This window comes from Oncorhynchus kisutch, linkage group LG17, assembly GCF_002021735.2.
Source record: "Oncorhynchus kisutch isolate 150728-3 linkage group LG17, Okis_V2, whole genome shotgun sequence".
In the NCBI taxonomy this organism is placed as follows: domain Eukaryota; kingdom Metazoa; phylum Chordata; class Actinopteri; order Salmoniformes; family Salmonidae; genus Oncorhynchus; species Oncorhynchus kisutch.
The window spans coordinates 68,463,294-68,482,071 of NC_034190.2; the positions used below are offsets into that span (position 1 = coordinate 68,463,294).

Genomic DNA, 18,778 nt, shown 5'->3' on the forward strand with positions numbered 1-18,778 from the left:
TGGCTAAACGCACATTTATTAAGTCTCTGTGGGTTAACACACTCAGGTTGTGTTGGACAGGGGAGCTGCATGCACAGTTTGGGTAGTGATAAGCCACCTTCTGTAGTGTTTAATAAACTGGTCATTGTTGTGGCACTGTTTTAACTTAAGAAACACTCTGACGAAGGCTGTTGCAGCCACATCACATTAGTGTCCTCCTTTCCAAATGCATGAAAATGGATCTCACCTTGCTTACTCTTCATGGTGTGCTAATCTTCCTCCTTCTGTGTGACTCCTTTATGTTTGTGTGAATCTACTCTTTCTGACTGATTTCATCTCTGTGTTAGAAATGAAAACACCACCCACATCCTGTATTAGGAGGAAACTTACAAGAAAAATCATTTCTAACATCTTCCACTTGTCTGCAAGACAATAATATTCAATCATCCTATTGGCAAGGTAATCATTCACAGAGTCCTTTAAGATTGACCGGCTGTTCCACACCGGTATCAGTCCCACATAGATAACTATTAGAGAGTATGTTCTGACAGCCTGCCAGTAGTGAGGAATTCTTCTTCTGTTCCAATGGTTGATAAGGACATCTCTAACAAACACTTCACCGGTGACTTTGTATCGTTTTAGGTACAGGCCTTGGGTCAGGGGATATTGCTGCAGCCTCAGAAGGTAGATACTCGTAATCTGTAACGAAGGGAAAAAGAGTGACAGTTAACATGTCCTGGTATCAGGAAAAATGTATATTTCACTTCGATCTCCATAAGTAAGCATGTCCCGATTCTTTGGAAGATATCCCTAACATGATGACTGCGGTGTACAACATAAAAGCTTATCAGGTTCTGATTGGCTTACTATGCCTCTTCACCCGAGACCGGCCCCCGACAGCTAATCAATTAGTTTTTTATTCTCCAGGCTCCACTTTGTGATCAAAATGGACAACCTTGCAATGAGTGCCATATATCCATTGTGATTTGCCCTGTACTTTCACTGCTGATCTCGTTATGAGCAAAACTTGATAAGGACCTTCCCATTTTGTCCCTAATGTTTCTGTTACGTATTTGTTTACCATCACCCACTGTCCTGGCACTATGGCATGTCTCCCTTCAAGCGTTTTTCCCCATGCCTTTTTCACTTGTTTGTCTGCATCCCCTACTGCATTAGAAAGTTGTGTGCAGTAGTTAAGCATTGTGTCAATCACAATGTGTACGTCTGCCTTTCTAAAATCTGACGTGCCTGGTAGTGACATGGGTCGACCTGTGACAACCTCAAATGGACTCAAACCTGCGGTTTTGTTGTGAGTGCCCCGTATACTACATAAGACCGTAGGCAATGCATCCAGCCACGCTATCCCTTCTTGATGCATGTTTGACAGTCTTTCTTTCAAAACCCAGTTTGTGTGTTCTACCTGACCACTTGATTGAGGATGGTAATGGCAGTGTAGTTGCCAGTCTATGTTCAGAAGACGAGCTACCTCCTGAGATACTGTTCCTGTGAAATGAGGGACTTGGTCTGAATCTAGTTGGTCCGGAAATCCCCATCTGGGAATTACTTCTCGAATCAGGATTTTGGCTGTGTGTTGTTCGGTTCTATTCCTAGTAGGGTAGGTTTCAGCCCATCGTGAGAAACAATCAACAACAACCAGCACATCTCCCGGCCCTTTATATTTGGGCAGTGTGATGTAGTCAAGCTGTAGATTTCTGAAGGGTCCTGGTGGGGCAGTCGCTCGTCGTGTCTGTACTTTCCCTCGTCCCTTGGTGTTGTTTTCCATACAAATGTTGTAATTTGCCATGTCAGCCACTTTCCGCACACTAGGATTCCACCATTTTCCCACAAAGCGATTAATTATCTTATCCACAACAATGTGTCAAAAGAGTAGATCTGTGTCACCAAGTAGGGTAAGAGTGCATTTGGCACTACACATTTCAGGTTGCATTTCCACACACCTTCTTGACTGAGTTCTTTCACTGCAGCCATCCATTCCCACACTTCATATTTTGGTGCATTGCTCTGCATGTCTCTAATGTGTTGCATCCAAGGTGCATTTCCTAATCAGTTTAGGTGACAGAGGAGTTCACTTGGCAGCTGCCTTGGCAGCTCTGTCAGCCAGGTCATTACCTTTACTCTTGTCTGTAAATATTTTTCCATGTGCTTTCATTTTCATAATTGCAACTTGTGCAGGCAACTGGAGAGCATTCAGTAGAGCCATCAACTCTGGTCCATTCTTCACAGGAGCGCCCAGTGATGTCATGAATCCTCTGTTTTTCCATATTTTTCCAAAATCATGGGTAACACCATCAGCCTGTTTGCATGCTTCTGTCAAAGCCACCAATTCCGCCACCTATGCTGATGTTCCTGCAGGGAACGTGCCTGTCACTATCACATTGTCCATTGCAGTAGTCCAAAATGGCGTTGGAAGAAATGGCAGCAGTTTTACGGGCGCCCAACTAATTGGCTATTATGTGGGGGGTTTTGCGTTATTTGTAACTTATTTTGTACGTAATGTTTCTGCAACCGTATCTTATGGCAAAAAAAAAGCTATTTATCAGGACAGCGTAATATCCCATGTTTTACGGAATCGTGGCTGAATGACGACATTGATATTCAGCTAGCGGGATATATGCTGCACCGGCATGATAGAACAGAACACTCCGGTAAGATGAGGGGAGGCGGTCTGTGCATATTTGTAAACAACAGCTGGTGCACGAATCTAAGGAAGTCTCTAGACTTTGCTCACCTGAAGTAGAGTATATTGTGATAAATTGCAGGCCACACTACTTGCCGAGAGAGTTTGCAGCTATACTTTTCTTGGCTGTTTATTTACCACCACAGACAGATGCTGGTACTAAGACCGCACTCAGTCAGCTGTATAAGGAAATAAGCAAACAGGAAACCATTCACCCAGAGGCGGCGCTCCTAGTGGCTGGAGACTTTAATACAGGGAAGCTTAAATCAGCTCTAACAAATCTCCATCAACATGTTAAATGTGCAACCAGAGGGAAAAAAATTCTAGATCACCTGTACTCCACACACAGAGACGCATACAAAGCTCTCCCTCGCCCTCCATTTGGTAAATCCAACCACAACTCTATCCTCCTGATTCCTACTTACAAGCTAAAATTAAAGCAGGAAGCACCAGTGACTCGGTCTATTAAAAAGTGGTCAGATGAAGCAGATGCTTAACTACAGGACTGTTTTGCTATCACAGACTGGAACATGTTCCGGGATTCTTCCCATGGCATTGAGGAGTACACCACATCAGTCACTGGCTTTATCCATAAGTGCATTGAGGACATCGTCCCCACAGTGACTGTACGTACATACCCCAACCAGAAGCCATGGATTACAGGCAACATTCACACTGAGCTAAAGGGTAGAGCTGCCGCTTTCAAGGTGTGGAACTCTAACCCGGAAGCTTACAAGAAATCCTGCTATGCCCTGCGACGAACCATCAAACAGGCAAAGCGTTAATACAGGGATAAGATTGAATCATACTACACCGGCTCCGACACTCGTCTTATGTGGCAGTGCTTGCAAACTATTACAGACAACAAAGGGAAGCACAGCCACGAGCTGCCCAGTGACACGAGCCTACCAGATGACCTAAATCACTTCTATGCTCACTTCGAGGCAAGCAACACTGAGGCATGCATGAGAGCATCAGCTGTTCTGGACAACTGTGTGATCACGCTCTCCATAGTCGACGTGAGTAAGACCTATAAACAGATCAACATACACAAGGCTGCGGGGCCAGACGGATTACCAAGACGTGTGCTCCGGACATGTCCCTGATTGAGTCTGTAATACCAACATGTTTCAAGCAGACCACCATAGTCCCTGTGCCCAAGAACACAAAGGCAACCTGCCTAAATGACTACAGACCCGCAGCACTCACGTCCATAGCCATGAAGTGCTTTGAAAGGTTGGTAATGGCTCACATCAACACCATTATCTCAGAAATCCTAGACCCACTCCAATTTGCATACCGCCCAAACAGATCCACAGATGCAATCTCTATTGCACTCCACACTGCCCTTTTCCACCTGGACAAAAGGAACACCTATGTGAGAATGCTATTCATTGACTACAGCTCAGCGTGCAACACCATAGTACACTCAAAGCTCATCACTACGCTAAGGATCCTGGGACTAAACACCTCCCTCTGCAACTGGATCCTGGACTTCCTGACGGGCCGCCCCCAGGTGGTGAGGGTAGGTAGCAACACATCTGCCACGCTGATCCTTAACACTGGAGCTCCCCAGGGGTGCGTGCTCAGTCCCCTCCTGTACTCCCTGTTCACCCACGATCATTAAGTTTGCAGACGACACAACAGTGGTAGGCCTGATCACCGACAACGATGAGACAGCCTATAGGGAGGAGGTCAGAGACCTGGCCGGGTGGTGCCAGAATAGCAACCTATCCCTCAACGTAACCAAGACTTTATTATTTTTTTATTACCTTTATTTAACTAGGCAAGTCAGTTAAGAACAAATTCTTATTTTCAATGACGGCCTAGGAACAGTGGGTTAACTGCCTGTTCAGGGGCAGAACGACAGATTTGTACCTTGTCAGCTCGGGGGTTCTTATAGTTCTTAGCCATATTTGTGATTTGGACCAATGTGAAGAAGGAGAGGGCGTTGCCTTTGACTAAGGGTAGGCTGCCTTAAATCTATTTTCCTATGACCATATGGGTACAATTATTTTTCTTTATGGAGTTCTTAAGAGTAGTGATTTTAATTTGATTTGTTTTTTGTAATTTTGTTTTATTTTTTGACCAGTAGTGTTGTTGTTTTTTACACATTACTCACATGGGGAGTTATGTGTAAAAAATGGGGGAGGGAACAGTCCTCTGAGGTTTTGGATTGTCAACTTTGCCCAAAATTGTGTTAGACTTTTGGGGTATCAGGTTGATTGTAGAGGTCTACACCACATACAATTATAGTCATTTAGATTAAGAATGCATTGAGATACTGGTCTGTCTTGTAATCATATTTTTATAAAGTTAGTCGGCCACTAGGTTTCTATGGCTTTGATGTCGCGGCGAAGACCGGTCACATTTCATCACCTGGGCCTTAGTACAGTGATTTGACAGCAGTTGCCTTCTACTTGAGGAACTTGCTCAGAAAAATAATACTGGATGTTAATATAAATGTACATTCTGCAAATGTTGATGTGTATTAAATTGAGTTTTTTTTTAAAACTATGAATGATTTGAATCTTGATTTGAATCACTGAGCAATGCCATTCTAAATTTTGGTTGGATAATTTACTGGGTTCTTAATTATGATTTGGAAACTGAATGATTTTTAAAACTGAAGGATTGATTTTAGTTTAGTATGTTAATAACTATATGAGTGAAGCAATTAATGTATTAGGGATTGATTGTTTTGATTGTTGTTATGAACTAAAGATGTTGACACTATTCTCAGCATGCCCTAGTGAATGGAGACTCTGATCCGGAGAGTGAAACTGATCCTAATCTATTGGATCTACAGGCTTTGCCTTATAAATAGCAGAATCATGATGCTTGTCTTGGGTCCTGTTCATTAGAAATCAATGGAATACATTTTACTTTAACTAGGAGTTGTCCAACAAGATATGCTAATTTTAGTTTCTGGGATGGAAATAGTAATTTCCACCATACCATGCTGATCCATTGGAGTGTGATCGATAACTCAAGCTTATTTTATTAAACTCCATTGTTGCATGCGATGCATTATGCATTAAATATGTGCTTTTCACTGTCTATGAAGATATAGCTTTGAATCTCATAAACTGTATGCATTTTTTGTTTTTCTTCATGGGTTCGTGCAGGTGACTGTGTTTCAAAATCGTTTCAGACAAATTGCTAGAGTGCTTAGAAAATGTGTTGGAGGTTGAAATGGGAGACAGTGCTATGTTTCTTGGACTGAGCCAGTGATATGGCAGCCGGTCACGTGCTGGGACCCATGCAATGAGTTATTGCTTTTATGCTTCTTGGTTAATGTAGAATATATGCATTTTCTACATGTGAATGAATGTTCTTAAATCTTGTAATTATCTTTTAAGTTGAGAGGATTCTCAAAATGGGGGATTATGGTGAAAAAATTGCAAGATTATGCTCTAATACTTTTATTGCATCAAATGTTTGTGTTATGCAACAGAATAGAGTATTCTTAACTATTGTGTGTGTGTTCTACTGAGGATGGACCTCTGGGAGATAACACTGACAGACGAGATTTACAATGTCTTTTGGGTGATAAAACCTAAAGAGCATTCCAGAGCATGAGTTAATGTTTCTGTTCTATACCGTACCAGGGAGAGATGGTTCCAGTTTGGAGTCGGAGGGCCAGACACTGGTCTCTATACAATGAAAACTGTTGACACAGCAGATACTGTCTGCTATGTATTATAGGTATCTTTCATACAAATCTTAACCTTGTGACCCATTCTATATATCTGTTGTTCGTCATGTAGGTTGAAAGGGGTGTATCTTGGCTATACCTTTGCACTTTTGTCTCTGGGCTCTCAACGAATCATTTGACCATGAATCGTTGACCAGCCATGACCAGCCATCATTATCGTAGAGCACTTAATCGATTCACTTTAAATGTGTGCTTTCTATTGACCTGCTCCCTTATTAATAATTGATTGAAATACGTGATTAAAGATTTAGTTTAAGTATAACTTTGACTTGTGTGATAAGTTTGTCTCTCCTCATTTGATCGTAAAGAAATTAACCCCCACACAGCTCAGGGATTTGATCCAGCAACCTTTCGGTTACTGGCACAACGCTCTAGCCACTAGGCTACCTGCCGCCCCTTATAACTGATAGGGCTTTAACGGTCTACTGGAGAACAGTGGTTTAACTGCCTTGTTCAGGGGCAGAACAACATATTTTTATCTTGACAGCTCAGGGATTTGGGGATTCAATCCAGCAACCTTTTGGTTACTGGCCCAATGCTCTAACCACTAGGCTACCTGCCGCCCCTTTAACTGATAGGGCTTTAACCGATATGTATCACTAATTGCATGCACTTAGAACATATTAACGTGATTTGGTTATTTTAGATGATGTAGGTCTAGAATCACATAGCAATATGCAGTCAATCAGGAGATCAAGAGCTGACTCCCGATATGGGTTGGGCGCCACCCTCCCCTTTTCACCTGGATCAACACACAGTTGATGAGTTTTTTTGGTCAAGACCAGGTCATCCGGGTCAAGGCACCATGTGTTAGCAGTTTATGTTATTCTTCGACACAGAACCCAAAGCAGATCGGGGGAGAAAAATATATTTATTCAAAGAGAACAAATAATAGTTGTTGGTCGATGTTGATTCTTTCCTGTTTTCATTTTTTTCTCCACTGAACAACGTTTATACCAAAACCTAGCATGTCGTTGACCAATTAGAATTCATTGCAGTAAAATTGGGCCAATGGCCAAATACAAAGTATCCCATTTCAGGCTTCAATGTATAGATAGTTTGGACCAATGAGAACTTGCCACACATAGCTATGAGTCCAAATTAGAACCCCTACACATATTCTAAACAGATGTTGAACTAAAAAACAACTACTTCCATTGATCTCTAGTTCTCTATTAGAGAAAAACAACTAGTTCTATTGATATTTAGTTCTCTTGATCTCTAGTTCTCTGCGTTGTATATTTATCTTTGAATGTTCTTACAGCAGTAAGACTCTACAAAAATATAAACGCAAACTTCCAACAATTTCAAAGATTTTACAAATAGTGTAACCACTATTTGCCTCATGCAGTGCGACACGTCTCCTTCACATAGAGTTGATCAGGCTGTTGGTTGTGGCCTGTGGAATGTTGTCCCACTCCTCTTCAATGGCTGTGTGAACTTTGTGGGAAATGGAACACGCTGTCGTACACGTAGATCCAGAGCATCCCAAACATGCTCAACAAGTGACATGTCTGGTGAGTATGCAGGCCATTGTAGAACTGGGACATTTTCAGTTTACAGATCTTGTGTACAGATTCTTGCGACATGGGGCCGTGTATTATCATGCTGAAACATGAGGTGATGGCAGTGGATGAATTGCACGACAATGGGCCTCAGGATCTCGTCACGGTATCGCTGTGCATTCAAATTGCCATCAATAAAATGCAATTGTGTTCGTTGTCCGTAGCTTATGCATGCCCATACCATAACCCCCCTCCATAGGGCACTCTGTTCACAACGTCTACCATCTGACCAGTACAGTTGAAACCAGGATTCATCCATGAAGAGCACACTTCTTCAGTGTGTCAGTGGCCATTGAAGGTGAGCATTTTTCCACTGAAATCAGTTACGATGCTGAACTGCAGTCAGGTCAAGACCCTGGTGAGGACGAAATATTTATATTTCACCAAATAATTGATTGAAATACATTGTTTTGCAGTGAAGGTATACACTAACTTCAAAAGCACTGTCTGGGGTAGCACCATGGTGTAGCCGGAGGACAGCTTGCTTCCATCCTCCTCTGGCTACATTGACTTCAGTACAAAACCTAGGAGGCTCGTAGGCCTCACCCCCTTCCATAGACATACATGGTAATTATAACAACTTCTGGAGGACGTCCTCCAATCAATCAAAGCGTTTGCAGTATTAACTGACATGTTGTCCATCCAATCATAAAATTAGGATCAGAGAATGAACCTAGTGTGTTGTATTGGGATTGTGCCACAGAGTATTATGGGGGTTCTATGTGTTGAGAATCTTGGTGACATTGTTGGATAGAGATTAAGAGTGAATAGTGATAGGTGAGAATTTTTGGGATATTATTCAATTCAAATTTGTTTTTTAAAAATACAGGAGATGGAAGAGGTATATTATAAATTGTTTTCTTGGTTTTAGAACTTTATTTTTGTGTCCAGTTAGCGCAATTTATTTACATTTTCCTTCATTAGCTAACGTTAGATAGCTTAAAACCATGTTACCTGACTAGGAAAAACTGGTCCCATCATAGCCCATGTAAAACATTTCACTGTCATACCTCATAGGGTGCAGAGTTCTCCTAGTTAGGTTAACAGGAAAAACTCCAGGCCCCAGGGGGTAAAAATTGCCCCACCACTCTCAGACCTATGGTGCCATCAGGCTACTTGCAGTTGTTTGTTATTGTCAGGTAACGTTTCTTAGGCTACTTTGATGTGTCAAGTGGGCAAGATACACAGTCTGTGATTGACTTTATGAATTTTGAGTTGTCTTGAGTTAACCTTCATAGAGAAACCGATTGTCCAAACCTACGATGGCTTAGCTGTAATGGAATGTATCTGCTATTTGTATTTACAGCTAAGCCCCCTCCTGTTCCCTGATTAAGAGGTGATGACCACTCCACTCCACTACTATTGTCAACTCTCTCCTGACATGAACTGAAGCCACGTCTCATGTGCCCCCTCATCCACTGGCACATTGAATGTTTCCTCTCCAAGCACTGTGAGTACCCTTATCAATTTTATGTCAATCACATACACAAAAACAATCACATTATTACACATCAATGATTTTACTCCTTGCTTGGACTAACTCATTCTTAGCTCTTTTGTCTAACTGTGTAGTGTGTTGTGTTATTGTTTTTTGTCTTCCCAGTCAAATCCTGTCCTGCACTGGTCAGGCCTCTGAACACCTCAACTCATGCCTCATACCCTCTTCCAATCACTGCTGTGACTTCACTAGCCAAACCACACCCACAACCAGATGAACTTCCAAGAGGAGCTACCAGAGCTCACCTTGGGAAAGCACCCTACCACTGTGCTTCAGCCGACACCCGTTGTGGAGTCCATCACAGTGACCAAAGAGCCTTCTTCAGGGACGAAGGAGCTAACAGAGCTCACCCTGGGGGAGAACCCTACCACTGTGCTCAAGTGGACACCTGCTCTAGTGTCCTTCACAGTGGTCCTACAGCCTTCAACAGGGACGGAAGAGCTACCAGAGCTCACCCTGAGAGAGCACCCTACTCCTACACCAGCCGACACCTCAGAATGTCAGTTTGTCCATAATGTGGGGGCTCTGCCTGCAGCAGCTGTACATGCAAAGTCCAGCTCATCACTCAGACCTCTTTGGACCTAGGATGGTGGGATCTGTCTAGTCCTACCTTTGACGTCTAGCCTGCTCCTGTTCAAAGACGTCTCCAAGCTCCTCCCTGGGAGCCCCTTCCACTCTCTGCTGCAGTGTCTAAGTCCATGTCTGCTGTCCAGGCCCTGTCAGCCCCTGCTTGGTGGGACCTGCCGGTCTAAGGCTTGGGGTTCATGCTAGCCTCTCTGAACTTCCCGTAAGCTCCAGCCTTGGGAGACCCTCCTGACGTCCTAGTGGGGGACCCGCCTGACGTACCTGTGGGGGACCCGCCTGACGTCTCTGTGGGGACCCTCCTGATGTCCCCGTGGGGGACCCTCCTGAGCTCCTAGTGGGGGACCCTCCTCTCCAAGGTGTTCAGTGTTCTGTCGTAATTGCCCTACTAGGTCTTCAGTCTATAGCCCTTATAGATCCAGTAGATCCAGAGCATCTTAGCCCTCAGTTCCCTGATCTAGTGGTTTCACAGTTTCCTGCTATGCTAGGCCCATGCTTTCTGTCCTGTTATGTGTAACATCCCCTAGATCACAGTCTGTAGACCAGCCAGGCCTCAAGTCACTAGCTCTGTCAGGCCCCAAGTCACTAACATCTGGGCACTCAATCAGTATCTCCTGGACCAGGGGTCCAGTTTCAAGTGTGCAGCCATGTCCTGTCCCAGGGCCCTCTCCTGTCGCTGGTGTGGGGATCGTGCCATCTGCTGTTCTGAGATCACCGCCCGTCCTTTCTGTAGCGATCCAGCCAACCTCAACTCCAATCTTGGAGCACTCTCCTGTCGTCGCTGTGGGGGCCCAGCTCTGCCCTCCTGCTGCGGCCTGGCCTCGTGATCCAGGGCCTTTGTCTGGTTGCCCTGCTGTGGCCTGGTCTCCGGATCCGAGGCCTTCACCCGGTCCCTCTGCCTGAGTTCGCCGCCTGTTGCTGCTTCCTTGGTCCAGCCACCAAAGTATCCAGTCTTTAGAACGTCGTCAAGCTCTGCTGCTGCGACCCTGATGTCTCCAGTCCCTGTGTCCTCAGCTGGCTCCTCCTTTGGGGGCCTTAGCAGCCCTCACTGCCGAGGAACAATTTTCTACCGTGAGCTTATTTTCTGCCCTTAATAAGCGCATTCATACTGAGATTGTCTCTCTGTTGCCTTAGGAGATGATTGAAGAAACATCATGTAATTGGATTAAGTATTTCAAAGACCCCTGGCCCTAACATTATTATATAGGTCTGTTGACCAAAAATGTTGGGCTGTAACAAACTGAAGTTAAACCATGACATATCATCAGAACAATTATCTGTAAATAACTGACCAGCTAAATGCAATACCCTTTCAATGATTACCTATTGATTTAATACTGTAGACCTAGCTCTAGTTTAGATCCCTGTAATAATGGATATCTTCCATATAGGGTTCTAGTGCAATGCACCCAGAAGAGTGTAATGCCACTACATGAGTTACTTTATAAGTTGATACTTGTAAGAATGTACATTATTTAATGCTTTCCTTCTATCTATGTTTGTCCTGTGTAAATAGTGGCTTTTCTTTGGGTGCCGAAATAAAAAACCTTAAAAACGTCACTTTGAGTGACGTCTGTCAAACTGCTCCTTGTAAATCTACTGTTTTACAATGGAGTAGGAAGTTACGACTTCAAGCGTGCACTACTATTCAATAATTTTATAAATATCCATTCGTACACGCTTAGGGCCTTCTGTGTACCTGTGCTTGTCCTGATTGTTATAGAGTTGTCACTTGGATTTGCAATACATCCTTTTTTATATAAAAAATATATTCTATGCATCCCCTGCCCAAACTAAAATATCTGCTGTGCAATTATGGGCTACTCCTCTGTTAACAAACAATGGCTACCTTGGCAGGAGTCGCATAAAATGCTTTTTTTTTAATCAAAAACTTTAGATTTCAACACACAAAGAAAATCTTGCATTACACAGCACAAACATAAGCACAAGGGAAGCATGAAATTATTTTTTTTACAAGTATCTACAGATGGCGAACTCGATGTAGTTGGAGGTAGTTGCCCAGACTCACTGCAACTCAACTCTATTAAGGTGCATATATAATGGAGTTGAGTATACTACTCTGAATAATTAGGGTCTACTTTCTGCCAATTAGTGACTGACAAAAGTTTTTAATTTATCAATAAAAAATGGCTGGTCCATCCATATGATTCATTATGATTTAATGTTCCATCCCAAAATTGTCCATTTGTAGCCCAAACTATAGTCGCTCATTTTCAACCGTCCACATGCAAGCACCCGGGCCAACTCCCCGAGCACGCACTGCCATCTTCTAAACCAAGGGATGAACATGTCAATAATGCCTGGCTTTGCAATTTAGCCTAGGTGTTGTACATTTTACAATGCCCAAAGAACTGCTTCAATTTAGTTAGTCTGTTTGATTTCAGGGTAGTCTGGTCTTTTATGCTAGGCCTAGGCTGTATGTTGACCTTTGTGATATCGAGTGCTTGACTTAGACAGGAGATCACCAGAGCCGAGTACCAACACCTCAAATGTTCTACTGATTGAGCTCCTGTTCCTCTTATAGAATGTTAGCTCAAAAGTACTGTTGCATTTCCTTTAAAAACAGCTCAAATATATTTTTGTACGTCATTTCATCACACAACTTCCTCACCATCTTAAATAAGTGTACCCTTAAAAAAAAAAATTGAACTAAGAACAGATATAGCCCTTGGTTCACTCCAGAGTTGACTGATCTTAACCAGCACAAAAACATCCTGTGGCGCACTGCACTAGCTTCGAATAGTCCCTGTGATATGCAACTTTTCAGGGAAGTCAGGAACCAATATACACAGTCAGTGTACACAGCACCTCCTCTCAGCTGCCCACTGCGCTGAGGCTAGGAAACACTGTCACCACCGATAAATCCACGATAATCGATCATTTTAATAAGCATTTCTCTACGGCTGGCCACTCTTTCCACCTGGCTACCTCAACCCCGGCCAACAGCTTTGCACCCCCCGCAGCAACTGGCCCAAGCCTCCCCCTTCTCCTTCACCCAAATCCAGACAGATGATGTCCTGAAAGAGCTGCAAAATCTGGATCCCTACAAATCAGCTGGGCTAGACAATCTGGACCCTCTCTTCCTAAAATTTTCCGCCGCCATTGTCGCAACCCCTATTACTAGTCTGTTCAACCTCTCTTTCGTATCGTCTGAGATTCCTAAAGATTGAAAAGCGGCCGCGGTCATGCCCCTCTTCAAAGTGGGAGACACTCTAGACCCAAACTGTTACACACCTATATCCATCCTGCCCTGCCTTTCTAAAGTCAAGTGAACAAACAGATCACCGACCATTTCGATTCCCACCATACCTTCTCCACTATGAAATCCGGTTTCCGAGCTGGTCAAGAGTGCACCTCAGCCACGCTCAAGGTCCTAAACGATATCATAACCACCATCGATAAAAGACGGTACTGTGCAGCCGTCTTCATCGACCTGGCCAAGGCTTTCACCGTATTCTTATCGGCAGACTCAACAGCCTTGGTTTCTCTGATGACTGCCTCGCCTAGTTCACAAACTACTTCTCAGACAGAGTTCAGTGTGTCAAATCGGAGGGCCTGTTGTCCGGACTTCTGGTAGTCTCTATGGGGGTGCCACAGGATTCAATTCTAGGGCCGACTCTTTTCTCTGTATATATCAATGATGTTGCACTTGTGATTCTTTGATCCACCTCTACACAGATGACACCATTCTGTATACTGTACATCTGGCCCTTCTTTGGACACTGTGTTAATCAACCTCCAAATGAGCGTCAATGCCATACAACACTCCTTCCGTGGTCTCCAAATGCTCTTAAACGCTAGTAAAACTAAATGCATGCTCTTCAACCAATCGCTGCCCGCACCCGCCTAGCATCACTACTCTGGATGGTTCTGACTTAGGATATGTGGACAACTATAAGTACCTAGTTGTCTGTCTAGACTGTAAACTCTCCTTCCAGACTCATATTAAGCATCTCCAATCCAAAATTAAATCTAGAATCGGCTTCCAATTTTGCAACAAAGCCTTCCCTCACTCATGCTGCCAAACATACCCTCGTAAAACTGACTATCCTAATGATCCTTGACTTCGGCGATGTCATTTACAAAATAGCCTCCAAATTGGATGCAGTCTATCACAGTGCCATTCATTTTGTCACCAAAGCTCCATATACTACCCACCATTGTAACCTATATGCTCTCGTTGGCTGGTCCTCGCTACATATTTGTCCCCAAACCCACTGGCTCCAGGTCATCTATAAGTCTTTGCTAGGTAAAACTCTGCCTTATCCCAGCTCACATGGTCACCATAGCAACACCCACCTGTAGCACGCACTTCAGCAGGTATATTTCACTGGTCATCCCCAAAGCCAACACTTCTTTGGCAGCCTTTCCTTCCAGTTCTCTGCTGCAAATGACTGGAACAAATTGCAAAAATTACTGAAGTTGGAGACATATCTCCCTCACTAACTTCAAGCATCGGCTGTCAGAGCAGCTTACCGAACCCTGCAGCAGTACACAGTGCCCATCGTTAAATAACCCATACCAACCAACTACCTACCTCATCCCCATATGTGTTTTTGCTTTTTTTCTGCACTTTTGCACACCAGTATTTCTACATGCACATCCTCATCTGCACATCTATCAACCCAGTGTTAATTGCTCATTTGTAATTACTTCGCCACTATGGCCTATTTATTGCCTTACCTCCTTACTTCATTTGCACGCACTGTATACAGATTTTCTATTGTGTAATTGACTGTACATTTGTTAATCCCATGTGTAACTCTGTGTTGTTGCTTTTGTCGCACTGCTTTGCTTTATCTTGGCCAGGTCGCAGTTGTAAATGAGAACTTGTTCTCAACTAGCCTACCTGGTTAAATAAAGGTTAAATAAAAAAAATACATAAAATGGCATAAAAGCATAAAACACAGCAGTTGAATATTACATTTGTTAAAAATTACATGTTGTTAAAAACAATAGAAACAACCATGAATAAAAGTATTTTTTCTTGTAAAACATCCAAACTGTAAAAGCCATTTAAAATGTGTGCAAATGTCTTCGGTCCTTTGTACAAGCTCACCTCCTCCTGCTCTTCCGAATCAATAACCATCCTGTCCCTCGGGGCCCAGAGGAGATCACTCCCCTAGGCGCCGCAAGGCTGTCAGGCCGTGGCTGCCGGTACCTTGGGTGTTGTGGGGGACCCTTCTCCTGGGGTCGAGGCCCCCTTTCTTCTGTACCACCCCAGGGCTTACATGGGTACCATGGCCACGGCCTGGGGGGTGGTCTCTACTCGAATTTATTTCAGATCAAGTCTAGCAATGGTGATATCCATATGGTCAGGAGGTTTTTCAGTCGTGCTCGAGGCCCTTTACAGCCCACGACTGGTTTTCCCTGGTCGGCCAACTTAGTCAATAACTGGCAATAAAGTTTGCGCCGATCAATCGGTCGCCAACGGGACATTACGCACAAGCTTTTAACAGTGTTTCCATAAATCGTCGAGCAAACGCGAATAAAATACAATTGTATAATTTTGCACAATTTCAACATCCGGGCCTTGCCTTTTTTTCTAACTCTAGCTACCGTTGCATGTATAGCCATACGGGACGTCCCCTTTTCGTACAGTGCGCCAATCAGAATAGCCAGGTTGGGGAGACGTCATCAGAGAGTATTGGGGAAGTAGCCCGTGGTTCTCCATCCCGGTGGCAGTCTACCAGGAGGAAGGACAACAAAGGTAGGTAACCCATGATTCATATTTTAAAGCCACTAGTTATCATTCTCCACTGTACGACTTCGCATGCGACACGAATGGTGACGCTATGATTACGTGTATATTTATTGCTTATAGCCAACATTGTGTATGCCAATTGGTCTACCTCCACCTATTAACAAAAGCACAAAGTCTGGTTGACGACACAAAAGACAAGTCAACAGCCTAGGAACTGGCATGCTTACCCCGATGTTACTGTAGCCTACTGTATTTGATCATACAATGTCAGTAGAAGTAATGCCCTGTCTTTTAGAATTAATAGGCCTACAGTATTTGTTTACATGTCTGTTAGGGAATATTAGATTAGAGGGCAATGCTGAAGAACAAGATTAGATTGAAAAAAGTACAGTAGTTTATAGTGTCGTAATGTCTTGGATTACCCACCAGTATAAAGGCAACAGCTTTGTTGACAATAGAAGCTAGTCTACAGTATTACCAAATCCTGAGCTGCAGCGTGCCTGTCTGGCAGTAACCTGTATCGGAGAAAAGATCAAGAAAAGACTCCTCTGCTCTTCCTTTGCATGGAACATTCGCGGCAAAAATTACCCCGCGAGAGTTCTTTATACACATAGGAAGGGGGAGAAATGAAACCAGCTGGCGGTTATCATTAGTTACCACAGCCACAAAGCTCAAATTGGCTATATCTTTAAAAATGCATAAAAACAAAAATGTGCTTTTTGGTTGTAGTTTAAGGTTACGTTTAGGCATAAGGTTAGCAGGGTGGTTCGGGCCAGGGTTAGGTTTAAAATCCAATTTTAAGAAGATAAATTGTTGAAAGAGGCGGTGTTTAGCCAAAATTAGGACTGTGGCTATGGTAACTAGTGATGACCCAGCGTGTCGAACTCCGAACTAACAGACAGGGAAAGCAATGTGGGTTGCACGTTTTGCAAACGTGTGCCTGCAATATTCTCCCATGGATCTGATCATTTGAATTCGCCTATGTAACACACCCATATACTTACACAATAATTAAACCTAATAAACTACCCGTTGCATTGGCAGTTTCCCTTTACCGAGTCCTTCAGTCAGTCTTATGATGAACCCCTAAAGGGGTCGGTTTAATATTGTACAACCGTTAGGACATTATAAAGGATAGCTTAATATTACTGAAATATGTTGTGTAAAATAGTAGGGTTGATTTGGAGAAGAACTGTCCTTTGACTATTGCCACACAACAACAAAAAGTCAAGCAGCCCTTTGTCTGTAGAACAAAAGATTGAGTGGCCCCATCCATTGGTCTGTTGTCTACCCCAATACCCCATGCTGCCCCCTGAAGGGGAACAGGGTTGGTTTAATTATGGAATAGGTATGATAGTTGATATGACAACATATAGCTTTGGACCTTCCTATGAAAGAGTGGTCCCCATCTTCTTTTTGCCTGATTGGGGGCTGTTATGGCTTCAGATGACAGATATACTTGTCAAGAAATCTAAATGTGACACTGGTAATTACACATTTGACCCAAGAAAATAGAGGCTTAAATACAGAAGGATTGTCATTTTGTTGTTGGTGTATAACATTTGAAACCAGTACTTTTATTTTAAAAAAATATTACAGAGGTTCAAATGTTATATTTGAAAGAAATGCTATGATGTCCATGTGAAACGTCTCTTTATGTCAGTTTTTAAATAACAGAAAAAATGGCGACAAATGTGGACCTGGACCAGACCCCAGATACCACTGCAGAGAAATGCAGCAGTTTTGAACTGCTGGACTGGCTCAATAAGACCCTGGACATCAAATTCACCCGCGTGGAGCACATATGCTCAGGTACTGTCTCACTAGGTCACACAGCTTCATTGCTATGCTATAACAAGAATCATAGAGCCGTCTACAATGCTTTTATCATATAGAAAAAACTTAGACTCCTGACACTTAGTGGACAGGTACTTTTCTCTTTAATGTCTGATGAAAAGCACACGTTTCACTATAGCAGAGGTCTCCAACCTTTTCTAGCATGGGAGCTACTTTAAAAATAATTAAACCTGATCTACTCTAGCTTTTAAATAGGCACGTTATTTTCTCTTCCTTTCCCCTGAAAACTCTTCCCCAGGTCCTTAGTGTGCAAGAGAAAGTAGTGCACCATGTTCTCTGCCATTTACTTGGCAGATATTGTGTTCGGTTTGTCTTTTTAAGCCAATAGTGACTAATCAGGAGTGGGATAATGTCAGTGTTACATTAATTAGACAGTAGCTGGGAGCTTGCAGTGTCTGATACTTGTGAGATTTGATTATGACAGTTTGCGGTGGAAAATGTGAAAATTGCATATACTTTCAGAATTGTTACTCATAGTTGGGCTGCGAGCTACTGGTAGCTCATGATTAACCTGTTGGAGACTACAGGCTATTCTGTCCTGCTGTCCCTGGTTACTAGAGGGTCTTAAACCTCTTTTGTGTGGCTGTGGTGTGAAGGTTCCTGCTACTGCCAGCTGATGGACTGGATCTTCCCTGGGTGCATCGACCTCAGCACAGTGAAGTTTCAGGCCCAGGACACGTCAGACTTCCTCCACAACTACAATATGCTCCAAGCTGGCTTCAACAAGACTGGTGTCACCAAGGTTTGACTACACCCCATTTTGTTTCTGTAAATAAATTACTTACACCCATAGCTTTTTGTCCATCACATTTAAGTCAAGGATCTTTTTTTATTGTAAGTTAATATTTTATATATGGGCAGAGGGATTCTCCCTTAGTTTCTTTGTGGTATCTGCTTATTGTTCTAAATCCCTCCCCTTTAGACTGTTCCAGTGGAGGAGCTGATAAATGGAAAGTTCCAGCCCAACTTCATATTCCTGAAGTGGTTCAAGAGGTTTTTCCAGGCTAACCTGGCAGGGCAGGTGTATAACCCTGTAGAGGCTCGCCAAGGCCAGGACATCCAGCCTGCCATATTACGCTTACATTCTCCTCAGAGACTTCACCTCAAGGGCCACAATTCTGCCAGCCACAGTCCCAGTCAATCAGGTGTTCAGTAT

The 18,778-nt window shown here is 43.3% G+C and overlaps 1 protein-coding gene and 1 long non-coding RNA gene across 2 annotated transcripts in view; one reads left to right on the top strand and one right to left on the bottom strand.

The window, feature by feature from the left end:
* Positions 1-15,999, bottom strand: LOC116354431 (uncharacterized). The gene is made up of 2 exons (XR_004203695.1): positions 15,121-15,999; positions 1-678 (listed from the first exon to the last, which is right to left on the bottom strand). It is a non-coding gene; the product is annotated as an uncharacterized LOC116354431 (long non-coding RNA).
* LOC109908179 (uncharacterized) overlaps positions 15,679-18,778 on the top strand; it is a 19,643-nt gene continuing 16,543 nt past the window's right edge. Inside the window, exons 1-4 of the mRNA XM_020506719.2 lie at positions 15,679-15,771; positions 17,429-17,577; positions 18,219-18,364; positions 18,545-18,767. Coding sequence (XP_020362308.1) covers positions 17,448-17,577; positions 18,219-18,364; positions 18,545-18,767 — 499 coding nt within the window. The 5' untranslated portion in view covers positions 15,679-15,771; positions 17,429-17,447. The remainder of the gene's footprint in view (positions 15,772-17,428; positions 17,578-18,218; positions 18,365-18,544; positions 18,768-18,778) is intronic.